General features: G+C 32.8%; 1 protein-coding gene across 1 annotated transcript; it reads left to right on the forward strand.

Annotated features, from left to right (window-relative positions):
* The first annotated feature begins 646 nt into the window (after positions 1-646).
* LOC117240834 (organic cation transporter protein-like) lies at positions 647-13,350 on the forward strand. Its single transcript, XM_033506862.1, has 8 exons — positions 647-703; positions 2,557-2,772; positions 3,599-3,857; positions 9,883-10,181; positions 10,786-10,898; positions 11,090-11,304; positions 11,929-12,277; positions 12,553-13,350. The coding sequence occupies exons 1-8, from the start codon at positions 647-649 to the stop codon at positions 12,731-12,733; spliced, it is 1,689 nt and encodes a 562-aa protein (XP_033362753.1). The 3' UTR covers positions 12,734-13,350.
* The last annotated feature ends 485 nt before the right edge of the window (positions 13,351-13,835 follow it).

Consider the following 13,835-nt stretch of genomic DNA (forward strand, 5'->3'; position numbering starts at 1 on the left):
AAAATTCTCCTAACTTTCTAATGGTATTAGAAATTATAACTTGAACGTATGTACGCGACTGGCAATAAATATCAGGACAGCCGCGGATATTTAGTATAAATCGAATATGTGTTCCATTGTCCTTAATTTCTTCTATTATCCATTATTATTATTATAATTTTTATATTAATATTAATATTGTTTAATATTTTAATATTAATATTATTTAATATTTTAATATTAATATTATTTAATATTTTAATATTAATATTATTTAATATTTTAATATTAATATTATTTAATATTTTAATATTAATATTGTTTAATATTTTAATATTAATATTATTTAATATTTTAATATTAATATTATTTAATTTATTCTATTATTGATTCGTTCCATTCCGTTTACGTCATAATACGTAGCCTGCGGATTTTTACGCATATTTTTCAGAATATAAAGGAAGCGAAAGAAAAAACTAGAAGCTGGATAAAAAATTGTTTTACCTCGATTAAACGTTACAAAGCGTGCTACTTTCCGATGTTTTATATATTTCCACGTGTTACACGTGTACTTTGCAATTTTGCCCTTTCAGATTTCACAGAAATGCATAAAACTTCCGTGACCTAATTTTTTGGCACGTGCACGTGCTGCAAAATAAATTCGATGATGTTAAATACCAGATTATGGGAACCAGAAATGAAGAGTTCTACAACGATGGAATGGGTAAATGATTGTCGATCGGACGAAAGACAATAGCAAACAACGATATAGCGATGATTAATTAATGGAAGATTTTTTCCTTTCAGCAAACAAAAATAGAACTTAACGAACTCAGTAATTGATAAATGATTACGTATAAGATAAGTGCATTTTCCAACTGTGGGTCATAGTTAACGTTTAGTTTAGCCTAGGTAGGATCTTAGCTTTGGAGTAAATAAGTATAATAGTAGCAAAAAATCGATAGAATTGTTAAAAGGCTGTGACTAATCCTGGTCGACTGGTCAGTTATCATCTGAATCTATTGTTATTTTGCTAGTATACTTTTCGAATCATTTTCAGCTATTCTATGGGCAAGCATTCGTTTCTTTCGCGCATGCCACGTATCATTCGCTCATTAACTCGTTTTTGAAAGCTTTTACCGGCGAATGAAAAACGTAACGTACACTTGCATAATGCGTTCGAAGTGTTCGTTCGTTCAATATTCATGTAAAGGTTAGGCGATACGCGTGATAAGTCGCGATGCTACGAGATGTGATTAGATGCGGATGTTAATATCTTGTAAATACCTTTCCTCGACTATGATAATCATCGAACACTAAGAATTTCGCAAATCGATGCAATTAATCGGTGATCTTGTGGGAAGAAATTTCGATATCACGATAATGTTAACGATGTATGTTAATTACGACTAGTACCGTTACTGTTACATTGTTTCATAATTAGTATTAGTTTAATATAGTCAACGACTCTTCCGCAAGCATCCGTGCAAGTGTTATTTATTATTATGCTCACCTTCTATTGGAAAATTCTTGCCTTGCTCAGCAAGTCTTTTTAATTTTTTTCCTGTAGAACTTCCGCGTGTTACCGATTTTTATGCTATGTACGTGTTTGTAGGAGAACTTTCTCTGAGCTGCGAAGTTTTCTTTCGACGATTCAACGATCGAAAATCAAAGAGAACCAATGTTCTCTCTTTCGATAAAGCATGTGATGATAGCCATTGCCAAAATTATTGATATATTTATCTGGTTGAAGACAATCTAGCAAATTATACAGCAAGCCTAATGAAATAATAATAATCTTTATCATTAAATTGCGCCATTATTTCATAATTTCATTGAAAGATAATAGAAATTCACGAAGCCTTCAAATTGGATTTCATATTATAATAATGTAAACATCGTTTGACGGTATTATCTGGTTGTGAATAGGGTTGATTTGATTCAGACAGCGCCAGTCATCATGACATCGACTTCCTATCTCGTTATGTAACATTCATCAGAATAACAGACGCAATTACCGTCACTGAATTATCTTAATGACATTCGTTATTAATGAGTAAGTGTTTTCGACATGCGTCGGAGGTCGCAAATCTTGGATCATCTTTCTTTATTATCTGTTTAGATCCAATCCAGTTCCTTCACAGAACTTCTTTCCCTTCAATTTACCTAATTTAATAATTCTTCAAAATTTTCTCATTTTCATTTCTCATTGCATTGTTTATTATATATTCTACAAACCCGTATGAACACAACGCAATAAATTGACACGATAAAAGCGTTGAGATAATAACCACGAGACAATACTCGACAATAATAATCGAAAAGGCTGATGAAACAAAGGAATGAGTAATTTGTAAAGACAGGAAAACAGCAATTAACGTACATCCAGCTACAATTGAAAATAACTTTCTTCGCTTTAAATGAAATTCCAATCAAATACGTTTTATCAGACTCGACTTTAACAATCAATATTATTAGCTCAACAAATACTCGAGATTCCCAATGTTTTTTGTCGAGTTTCAAATAGAACGTTAATTACTCGCTTGTCGGAACGTCCATCGGCATCGAAGACCGTGAACCAATCTACGTTATCTTCTCCTTCGTTTCAGGCTGTCGCTGGCGATACCAGTCAACCGCGAAGGTTACTCGAGATGCAACATGTACGATGTAAATTACACGGAAATTTTGCTAAATGGAAGCCACGTACCGGACCCATCGTGGCCAACGAAAGATTGCCAACAAGGATGGGAATTTAATTATACCACCGTCCCTTATGCGTCTGTGGCATCCGAGGTGACAGAAAATGTTCGACTTGTAATTTCCTGCTTTTTGAATATTTTATCTGTTCCTATCAATCAATCCCTTTATACTGTGTATGTCGTATTCGATTATTTGCATGATCTATTTCGATAAAAAATAAGCGTAGTGTACAATTTTTGGAAAGAAAGAAGAACGATGAAAAGGGTCGAATAAACGTTTGTGGAAAGATCGATAGTTCAGAAGTGGGAAAATTAACAATGTCGATTTCCACAGAGGAAAATTATAGTACGTAACAGAATTACTAGTACATATTGCAGTAATAATTAGTGCATGTAGTGAAATTACAGAGTACATTCTAAATTCAAGCGTTACATTGCCAAATAAAATACAATCGAATAAATATTTATAAAAATACTTAAAGAAAAAAAAAGGATAAAAAATTTCGAATTATGAAAGCTGATAAAACTAGGTTGCGATAAAACTGAAAATGAAAATATCGGATTGAAAAGAAACTTTAATAAAACGTTATAACGAGCAACAGCGCGAACACGCAGATTTGTTCGACATAAATTGCAAGACTTTTTGCTCCAGTGGATTTCCATGAACTTTGCGTCGCTCGTCAGGAGGAGAATTATTCATCGAGGGGTAGGAAGCATCCAGAAGAAGGACGCGAGAACGCGCAGGGTCTTAAGCTTCTCCTTCTTTTTTCCTCAAAGGCAAAGAAAAAAGGACAGATCATTAGGAATTTCGAAACTTTGATCGAAAATTCGTTTAATCGAGGCGTTGAAATTGCTATAAGATTTCCGTGATGCTGATCGTGATCAGAAGTAAATCATTCGACTGTAGTTTTCTGTTGCAGCTGGGATGGGTTTGTCAGTATGATACATTGCCAACCATAGCTCAAAGTATCTTCTTCATCGGCGCTATCTTCGGAGGATTAATTTTTGGATGGGTTGCTGATCAATATGGAAGAATACCAGCTTTGCTCGGAGTTAATTTAATGGGATTTCTCGCTGGGGTGGCTACTGCGTTCACGGGTAGCTTCTGGCAGTTCACTTTGTGTCGTTTTTTCGTTGGATTCGCCTTTGATAATTGCTTCACTATGATGTACATATTAGGTAACCGTTTTTCAATAATTTCTTTTTTGCCCTGGAATTGAGTTTGAAAGCCACACAGTGGCTACAAAAAGTACTTGTACGTATGTATCCTTATTTCCCAATGAAGCGTCTCTCTTCCTTTTTTTTAAATCAGTTTTTACGTTTCATTTTGATAGCATTAATTATTTATAAGCATGTATGAAAGTATTACAAATGATACGAAAGCTAATATTTTAATCAGTCTTATCTTAAGACTTAGTCTTAATTAATTGGTATATATATAAATGCTGTTCTAAATACGATGGTGTACAGTTACTTTTTGTAATTACTGTAAGCAGGAAGATCTCTAAGTTTAAATAACAAAGTAATCTCTACAACATACTGTAAAACTGTTGTTATGCTTGATTTACGACTGACGTTTCTACAAGTATATGAATTTTGCAACAGAACTCACGTTGCCATGCAACAATTTAAATGAAATTGAAAACCATTCAAAGTTACGAAGAAAGATGCTTAAATACATATGAATATACATGAGGGCATACATATTTATTTTTTAACTGCGGCGTTTATATCAAAGAGAGGGAGAGAGACAGAGAAAAATTAATTTTCCTGTTTTATAAGAATTTCATGCAAGATAAAAATATGAAACTTTAAGATATTTGGATTTATATATACCATTGAATATTTATAATATTTAAAGGTAGTTAGTTCGCAATCATTTTCTATACTAATATTTTCCCTCTATACTCGCGATCAGTTATGTATTAATTTTGTTTTCTCTTTTAACGAGACAATATTCTCATTACAAAGGATTAGTTGTTCAAAATTGCTTTTCATTTCTGGACAACTATAGCATACCAGGGTTTTCATAAATTTTCACTTCCCAACGGAAAGCGAAGGTAACGAATGAATGGTTCTACAACGAACGCTTCCACAACTATAAATCTATGTATATATATACATACATACATGTATATGGTTTTAATTAAAATGAACATCTTCTTCTAGCAAACTTATTTAAAATTCGTAAAAATATCACATAATAATATAAAACAATCAAGTAACATTTTAAATATTCCATTGAAAATTCTAATAAATTGTTTAATATAAGATCGATATAATTCATGCTGAATTCATTGTCTGATATCCATAATACAGGCAATTTATAATACAAAATTTTATTATAACTCTACATGAAAAAATTTCAATTATAATACTGTAGAAATATATTTTCCAGTTATTGTTCTAATATCAATATACTGAAGAGAAAATCTAGACTAGTCTCTGTCTTGAAAGATATTTTATACCCTGAAAGTACAGCGTTAAGACCCTGATTGAAACTTTTGAAGAGACTCTGTTGAAACGTAAGAACGCTGATTGAAAGTTCATCAGACGAGTCATTGAAACGAGTTTTCTTGATCGAATAGCAAGTTTGTCCTGCAGACAGCATTCCAATTGTGAAAATCGAGACCAAAGAAACTCAGGTGGCGTGCATTAACCCTGAATCGATGACTCAAGCCGAGGTTGGAAAAATTTACAATTTGTTCGACAAAACAAGGCCAAGTTGACGAGATTCGTGAGCAAGTGGCTGGTTCGTTAATGATTTGGCGTTCGAATTTTCTTATTTCTATTCTAATTATCAAGGTCGATTAAACGATTGATCACGAATATTCGACGGAAATATTGAGAAGGAAGGCTCGATCTGTACGAGTGTAAATCGTATTTTAATCAATGACTTGAGAAAGTGAGGTATTGATTGAAACTAAGATAAGTGATACTAATTCGTTTCGAGCGCGTAACAAATTACATCATCGGATTCATTGAGTTGCAAATAATTCTATATTCAGTTCCGTATTTATAATCGAGCGTAGCGAAGATAAAATGAAAGGGACGTGATTATCCGAGGGTCTCACAACTAGAGAAAAATCGATGGGAACGAGGAAATCCTTAATTGTAGAAACTGCGTAGAAAATACCGTGGAAAATATCATATATATTTTAATAGAAATATTTTTGTACTTTTTTTTAAACATTAAAACTTTAGAGCTTTAGAAGCTTTATGTATTAGTATACGTATTTATACAGACTTTGAAATTCATAACAAATTTCTCTAGATAGATGCGGATTTTTTGTATTGTTTCGTATGTATACTTGTGTCACTTTTCTTTCTAACGATATTTAGTTAAAAAGTTCGTCTATATCATTTATAGTAGATTTTGTTTTTATTTATATTAATGTTAATTTTATATTAATAAAAATCACTGAAATTTTCAGTATCATCATTATTTAGTATCATCGAATTTCTTTCTTCTTTATGTTCCATATTATTATTAAAATTCTCTAATAAACATTCAAATATCCTACAGAATATTTCCATTATTTTTCACGTATTATTTGCAGTCATATTTTCCATATTTTATTATCGATAAAGTTTGAGTTGGTTCTTTAAATTCCTATTCAACATTCCAGCTAACCAGTCGATATCAATAACACGTGCCTTTCTTCCTGCCAGGATTTATAACTTATTCAAGCAGAACCTCACTCAACCAACTCGTTGAAAGCGTAGAATTCGATCAACTTCATACAACTCACATACAAACTGCAGATAATGCTAACAGTGGGAGGAAAATATGAGACTGCAAAGCGTATAAACCTAGTAGTTTATAAAAGCATTTACATATTTGCCACAGAAAATTTATATGTATGTAGAATATGTGTTATATAAAACATTCTGAAATTTCATTAGCATTGTAATGATTATATTGGTAAAGTTTGAAGCATTTCTGAAGATGCACATAGAAGTTACGAGATATTTAATGCAAACATTTATTTAGTACAAATATACAGCATAAATAGTTATCTTAAACATGTAATAAATGGTTATCAAATATCGGGATTTATTAATATAATAAATGTTTGACTATTTTTATAATTAAATATTTTTGTAATTACTGTGAAATATATAATTACGCTAAATAATTTTGTATCTTGTATATAGATTTTTAAATTTACTTAATTGAAACTCTGCATTATAATAACCGTATTTATAATTCTGACGTCATATTCGATATAATTATTATATGACTTTATTACGATCCTAATGAAATTCCAATATATTCATGAATATATAACAGAAACGTAATAATACTTTGTTGTACTAATTATGATACCATCATATATAATAAATATAAATAAATAAAAAATGTCTATAAATGCTAAGATACTTTTACGAGCCAACAGGCGAGAAGGAAGAAACGAAAGAAAAGAAAGAAGAGAACGAACGTTAATCAGTTTCGAAACGTTAACAACGTCCTTGCATTGGACGGTGCTCGCGTTTATCGATTGGTCGCATTGCGAGATATCGGTCAGATTATTATTAATACGATCGTCTGTAATTTATCTTTGCTAACTGTGCCGCACGGAATCTTCGTTTACAATAAATGAGTTGTCGCTTTTGATCGAACGGTAACACGATATGAAATTACAGGGTGACGGAAACAGCTGGGAGAAAAGCGAATACTTTTTCTGCGCGAATAATGTAATGTTAAAGGCAGTAAACCTTGAGAGGCGAAGTGATGAAACGAGTGGTCTCAGAGAAGCTTCTTTACGTCTTCTTCTCCTTTCTGTATCCTTTCTATGAGAATAATATCTCGTCTTCAGAAGAGATCTCCTCGCCCTATCTACGCGTTGTAAAGGCAATACAAACTGAATGATACATATATTTAAAAACGATATTTTGTTGGTTTTATGAATATTGATTTTTATAACGTGAGGTTCTTCTACTCTTATTTTCTATTAAATTAATGATACATATATTTTAGAATGGCTGTCGCAATGGTGATGATGATGATGGTGATGATGATTTGCGAAAGAAGATGTTGAAAATTACAGACAGCATAAATAATATTTAGATTTCATGGAAGTTGATTTTTGTAATGCGAGGTTCTTCTATTCTTATTTTTCATTAAATTTTTATGTAGAAAATTATTAAACATTTGGATATAACTGGGAGATTATTTCCATTCATGCGTACCGGAGTTACTCGATGGTCTCGTACCGAAGCTGATAACCAACACAGATTTTCAGGAAAGCGATTAATAGCTTAAAATTTATTCGTGCGAGATAATAATCCAAAATGTAGTTAAAGTTTTTAAGCATTGTTTGTTAGGATTACGAGAAAATGATGAATTAACAGTTATATATAGACACGTTATATATATGTAGGAGGTCCAGAGCGTATTGGGAAAATTTACGGCGAATTAAACAGGAAATTCCGAGATATCTGCTCAAAATATCTGATTTGTGGAATTATCCTATAGCTATTTTATTTAATAAAAATTAATTCAGGTAATTTTAGAGAATAGAAATATCTGAAACTCGTGATTTAAACGAACGTTCGTCATTTTGGTTTATTATGAATTATAAATTGGTTCATTATGAAGCATGAAAAGTAAAAATCAATGGTACAAAGTGATTTTAAATAAGGAAGCGAGTTCCATGGTAAACATGGTTCGAGCATCGCAATTATAATAAAGCAAAAAAAAATAAGAAACAACCACTGAGCGGTAATTATCAGGAAGCCACTAGTTACAACTAATTGAAGGTGATTCCGGATTAGAAGCAAGCCACTATTAAGTGGCTAACACGGTTGCTTCATTAAGAGCAAGTACTCCCTATTTTGCGGCAACTACAAATAGACGTTGTTCACTATGATATATTTCCACGTGTTTATTGCATCTTGTCCTGTTATGCGATTAAAGAGTTACAACCTTGCGTTTCTAATTTATTGGACGTATACGCACCAGACATTAATTTCGTCTACGTATTCGTGAAATTGCGAGATTCATTCATCGCGAAGGTCAGTTCAATTGTTCAAGATAAGTTCTCATCGTTTTAATCTGTTTTCTTGTACGAAAATAGAGTAATATTTACTTGTCATTACACTGTGGATATATATCGATATGTTCGTTCAGGAAGTCAATTGTTTTCATCGAATTAGACTCGACTTTCCGTAGAGAATGTTCGTTTCGACATAAATATGTATCTCAGGCTTATCGATCTTTCAATATCTACCATAAATAGCTTAACAAGGTAACACACGCTCGTGTTTGAATTATGTAAATGATCCTTTGACTCTAACGATCCGTTTATTCACAGTTAATTTATGATATTGCTAGTTACGCGTGATTCTACCTTTTGTATCTTTAAGAAATACAGGGTGATTGGTAACTGGTGGTACAAGCGGAAAGGGGGTGATTCTACGCGAAAAAAGAAGTCGAAAATATAGAATAAAAATTTAAAAATTTAAAAATTTAAAAATTTAAAAATTTAAAAATTTAAAAATTTAAAAATTTAAAAATTTAAAAATTTAAAAAATTTTAAAAATAACGTCAATTGAGACAACGATCTACAGTGAGATCCGTTATAACGAGACGTGATAAAGTGCACGCGTACCGAGCGAAAATTCAAAGTCGATTTTCTCGAAAACAAAGCCTCAAACGAAAAATTTTTATTCTATATTTTCGACTTCTTTTTTCACGTAGAATCATCCCCTTTCCGCGTGTACCACCAGTTACCAACCACCCTGTATAATTCGTAAATAGAAACGTATTCTTGTCGATAAGTATCGAAACACTTACGGAAATTTAAATGGGCTTGAACAATCATCGGGAAATTATTAAAGTCCTTGTTATTAGATCTAAACACGATTTAATCGTAGAACTAAACACGTTTGTTAAATTAATCTATATATTGTATATCTACTTTTTATATATTTGTAACTCAAATTTTTCTTCTTCATATTGCGTTAAGTTGCCCCAAAAGTTTCTTTCGTTTTATATTATTTTATTGAATTACGTATGATCTATTTTGTCCCAATGAATATAATTCAATAAAATAATATAAAACAAAAAATAGTATGCGTCTATTATCTCCTTACGAGACGAAAGAAATTTCTGCGACAACCTAATATATTGTTCCATTCTTTATTCACAGAATATTTCTTTCACAGATGATTCTTCTAAATATTATGTTTTTTATTCCAGTATTAGAATACGTTGGACCAAAGTGGAGGACATTCGTGGCGAATATGTCGATCGCAATATTCTTCACATTTGCAACTTGCATTCTACCCTGGATCGCCTATTATTTGGCCGACTGGAGGATGACCTGTATTGTCACCTCAGTTCCTCTTGTTCTAGCCGTAGGTACGCCATGGTTGATACCGGAAAGCGCTCGATGGCTGGTCAGCCAAGGTCAGATAGACAGGGCCATTAAAATCCTTGGTAAATTCGAGCGAATCAACGGCACCAAGGTGCCCGATGACATCTATAGACGATTCCGGGTAAATAAACCGATTACCGCAATCTTTTCCGTATTTTCTACTTTTATGATCTTTCCTGCTTTATGTGCGTTCTATAGATACCAATTTATATGCCTTTAAGCATATCATATAATCATTTTCTTTGAATAGAAGTCTAATTGGGTCTTTTACGTAATGAAAATTTGTTTACAACCTAGTAATTTTATATCTTATTCATCACCTAAATTGCCAGCGATAAATTGCTGTCAATTTCTGTTATTGTCTGTTATTGTCTATTTCTGTAATGTTATTTATTGAATTTGTATATTGTTTTTATCTTTGAAAATTTTTATACAAATAGATTAAACATTTGGAAACTGCTCAGTCTGAATAGATCATGGCAATATTAACATTAATGTACGATATAAGGAGATGATCGACTTTTAGAGGTTTGATGTTTTATAAAGTAAAATGAAAAAATTTGCGAACGTCCAAGTAAACTATTTCGAAAGGATTGTCTCATACAAATATAACATAAACTTTCTTCCGGATTTTATCGTAATCTTTGTACACATAACAGATTCACATAAATTTGTAAGAAAAACAGACAAACGACATTAACTAGTTAAAAATTTGCTAATAACAGGAAACCTGTGCCAGAATCTGCAAAGAGGAGGAAGCAGACAAAACGTACTCCGTGTTGGATCTATTTAGAACGCCACGACTACGGAATATCACGATTCTATTTATTGTTATTTGGTTCGTATCGCTATTAAACAGATATCAAATAGATTGACGTAAAATCGGAATTGTATCTTGTAAAAATCTCACGAACAGTTTTATATCTTTTGTCTAAAAATACTTCATTTCTGAAGCAAGGAATTTGCTTCTCACATGAAATATGATAGCGTGCTTTTCTTTATCATATGAAATTGTTTTACGAAATATAGGATGGCGATTTCTTTGGTGTTCGATGGTCACGTACGAAACGTCGATAATTTAGGCCTGGACGTGTTTATTACGTTCACGATTGCTGCAGCAACCGAGCTGCCTGCTGACACGTTCTTCACGCTCGTTCTTGATCGATGGGGCAGAAGATGGCTGGCGTGTGGTTCCCTCGTCATTTCTGGTATCTTCAGCATCTGGGCTTCTGCCGTTTCCAATAGTTCGTACATTTCGTTTTTATATATTCACCCTTCTATATTACTGATCAATCTTCTAAATAACCTAAGTCGATAATTCTGACTTAATCAGACGAATATTTTTCATTCGTATAACATTGTGCTTTTTGAAAGGAAGAAAATGTATATTTTGGAATATTTATAACATGCAAATGCTTGTAGATTATTTGCTACATTGCTAGAATAGTTTCCAAGCCCTATCATGTATCCGTTGTATAGATATTTTATTTCCCCTTCTACTGCTTTGATCATAAGATCGCTTCGTATTTCCGCATATATCAAAGGGCGTTGGCAATAGTCCTCAAAATGATGGGCTTCAGCGCTCCAGCAGTGCTATATGGCTTTCAGTAGCCGTAATCCATAATACAATCCCTTAGATTCAAATTGGCTAGATTAACGTTTTATAGATAAGAAGTTTATTGCTTGTGCTTAGCTTAGAGCTAAGCACGCTTATATTAAGCTTAGCAAATGCTTGTATCAACTATTGCAGACAACCAGACAAATTACAGACAGATAAAATAATTTCTTCCCTTTTTATTCCTTAAAATTTTCTAAAATTATTTCATGAAAAATTAGAATTAAAAACTAATGCTAAAATTTTTTTTCAGGTATATATACAGCTTCTCTGGCAATTCTCGGTAGATTTTGGATAAACATTTCATACAATATCGGTCTCCAATATGCGGCTGAAGTATTACCAACTGTGGTTAGAGCTCAGGGTGTAGCTTTGATACATATAATGGGATACGTTGCTAGTATCCTCGCACCCTTCGTAGTCTATCTCAATGTTGTGTCCTCGTTCCTACCTCTTCTTGTGCTGGGCACACTCGGAATTATGGGCGGTCTTCTGACTCTCTTTTTGCCGGAAACATTGAATAAGGATCTTCCGCAGACGCTGCAGGACAGCGAAGATTTTGGAAAAGATCAGAAGATGTGGGATGTACCTTGTATCGGAAGGTAAAATCACATAAAGGAACTTTCGGTCTCCTTTTTTCAAAGATATTCACAGATCTTCAAGCTCGAAGTTCAAGATTCTGTTAGATCTACATCTTCGTATGCTTTCGTATTACTTTCTTCTTAAAATCTGTTAAATCTCTCAAAAGAAAACTGGACTATCTTCTTTCTTCAAATGCTTTTTAAATCTTTTGAACAGAAGAGAAGGATCGAGTTGGGAAGTTATTCAAATCTTTAAGCGATTGGATTCAATATTTTTAAACGCAATGTTTTGACAGGAAACGCGAGGACGAGGAGACACCACCGGTCGCCATGTTCCGATCATTTTCTAGATGCAGTGCGAGGAATTCGATGAGAGCGTCGCTTCGCGGTGAACCTTTAAGGAGTAGCATGCTACGGAGATCGAGTATAAAATCGAGGAAAAGCGAAAACTCGATCACAGAGGTCGAAAGGCTGTAGCGAAACGTTCACCACGAAGTACAATATTTGTCGCGTTGATCTCGAGCAAAGAATCTTTAGTCTTCCAAAAACGTGCAATACATGTATTAGAGTAAGACAAGTTATTGAATCCAGGAATCTTAAATTCCACCGTCATTAATATTCATTATCACAAAACAGCGGATTTTTATGCAATTATGGGTGATTCGAAGATACGAAAATTTATAGAATGCGTATGACGCAAAATTTTGTAAAATATCCAAAAGTACAGCACTATCGATGATATTTAATGGATAGAAACATACTTTTGCCCAAGTCCTTTCGATTGTATCAAATCTTTCAATTGTATTATTGTATCCACGAAAATATGCATTTGCATAAAGATCCGCAATGCAATTATCATCGCAATTTTTCATCAACAATGATTGATTAAAAATTCAATCATTAGGCGAGCGAATAAAAATTAGAGTAAGAACGTAGCTTAAAGTAATTGTCGTAAATTGTCGTGGGTAGTTAATGTTAAAAATTAGTACTTTCCTTTGTTATAAAAGTTCCTGAAATTGTTCGTACAAAAGCTCCATCTTATAGAATATAGTGCAATAATCGTTATACTAGTAAAATAATAACATCATAAATATACAAAATATATTAACGAGATGAAAATAATATGGACAACGTGGTGTATGGCCACGAGTTTTGTACATATGTACGTGTATTTGTAGATCGATTAGCAATCGCAGAGACCTCGTGCGCATGTCACGCGACGAGATAGCGCGATTATTTTTATTATGATGTAAATCGTTCTTAGATGTTTTGTAATAAAACTTGCCAGTAAAACCTTCCCTGGATTCTGCTAATAGTTCTTCACCACTTGTTCCTTAATCGATTGAATTAACGATACAAATAAGTATGAGATTATCTTAGGAAATCTCATTAATATTTTTGTCGACATCTACGACGTAAAAGCGGGGTAATAATATTTTGAAGTTTTGACGACGCGTTGCTTACTATAGATATTGTCTGTACAGGATTCATCAATTTTTAGAGAGCCTAGTCTCGCCGAGATGGAGATAATCCTCTTTAAAGCTGAACGTTTTAACACGTAATCCCACTAGCAAGCCAT

This window comes from Bombus vosnesenskii, unplaced genomic scaffold, assembly GCF_011952255.1.
Source record: "Bombus vosnesenskii isolate JDL3184/JDL3185 unplaced genomic scaffold, Bvos_JDL3184-5_v1.1 scf7180000014974, whole genome shotgun sequence".
Classification (NCBI taxonomy): Eukaryota; Metazoa; Arthropoda; class Insecta; order Hymenoptera; family Apidae; genus Bombus; species Bombus vosnesenskii.

Excerpts from the sequence above, each read along its gene's own strand:
- LOC117240834 (XM_033506862.1), top strand. The coding sequence starts at position 647 with ATGTTAAATACCAGATTATGGGAACCAGAAATGAAGAGTTCTACAACG. Across the intron at positions 10,182-10,785 it reads ACATCTATAGACGATTCCGG|GAAACCTGTGCCAGAATCTG; the intron begins GTAAATAAACCG and ends TGCTAATAACAG. Across the intron at positions 11,305-11,928 it reads GGCTTCTGCCGTTTCCAATA|GTATATATACAGCTTCTCTG; the intron begins GTTCGTACATTT and ends ATTTTTTTTCAG.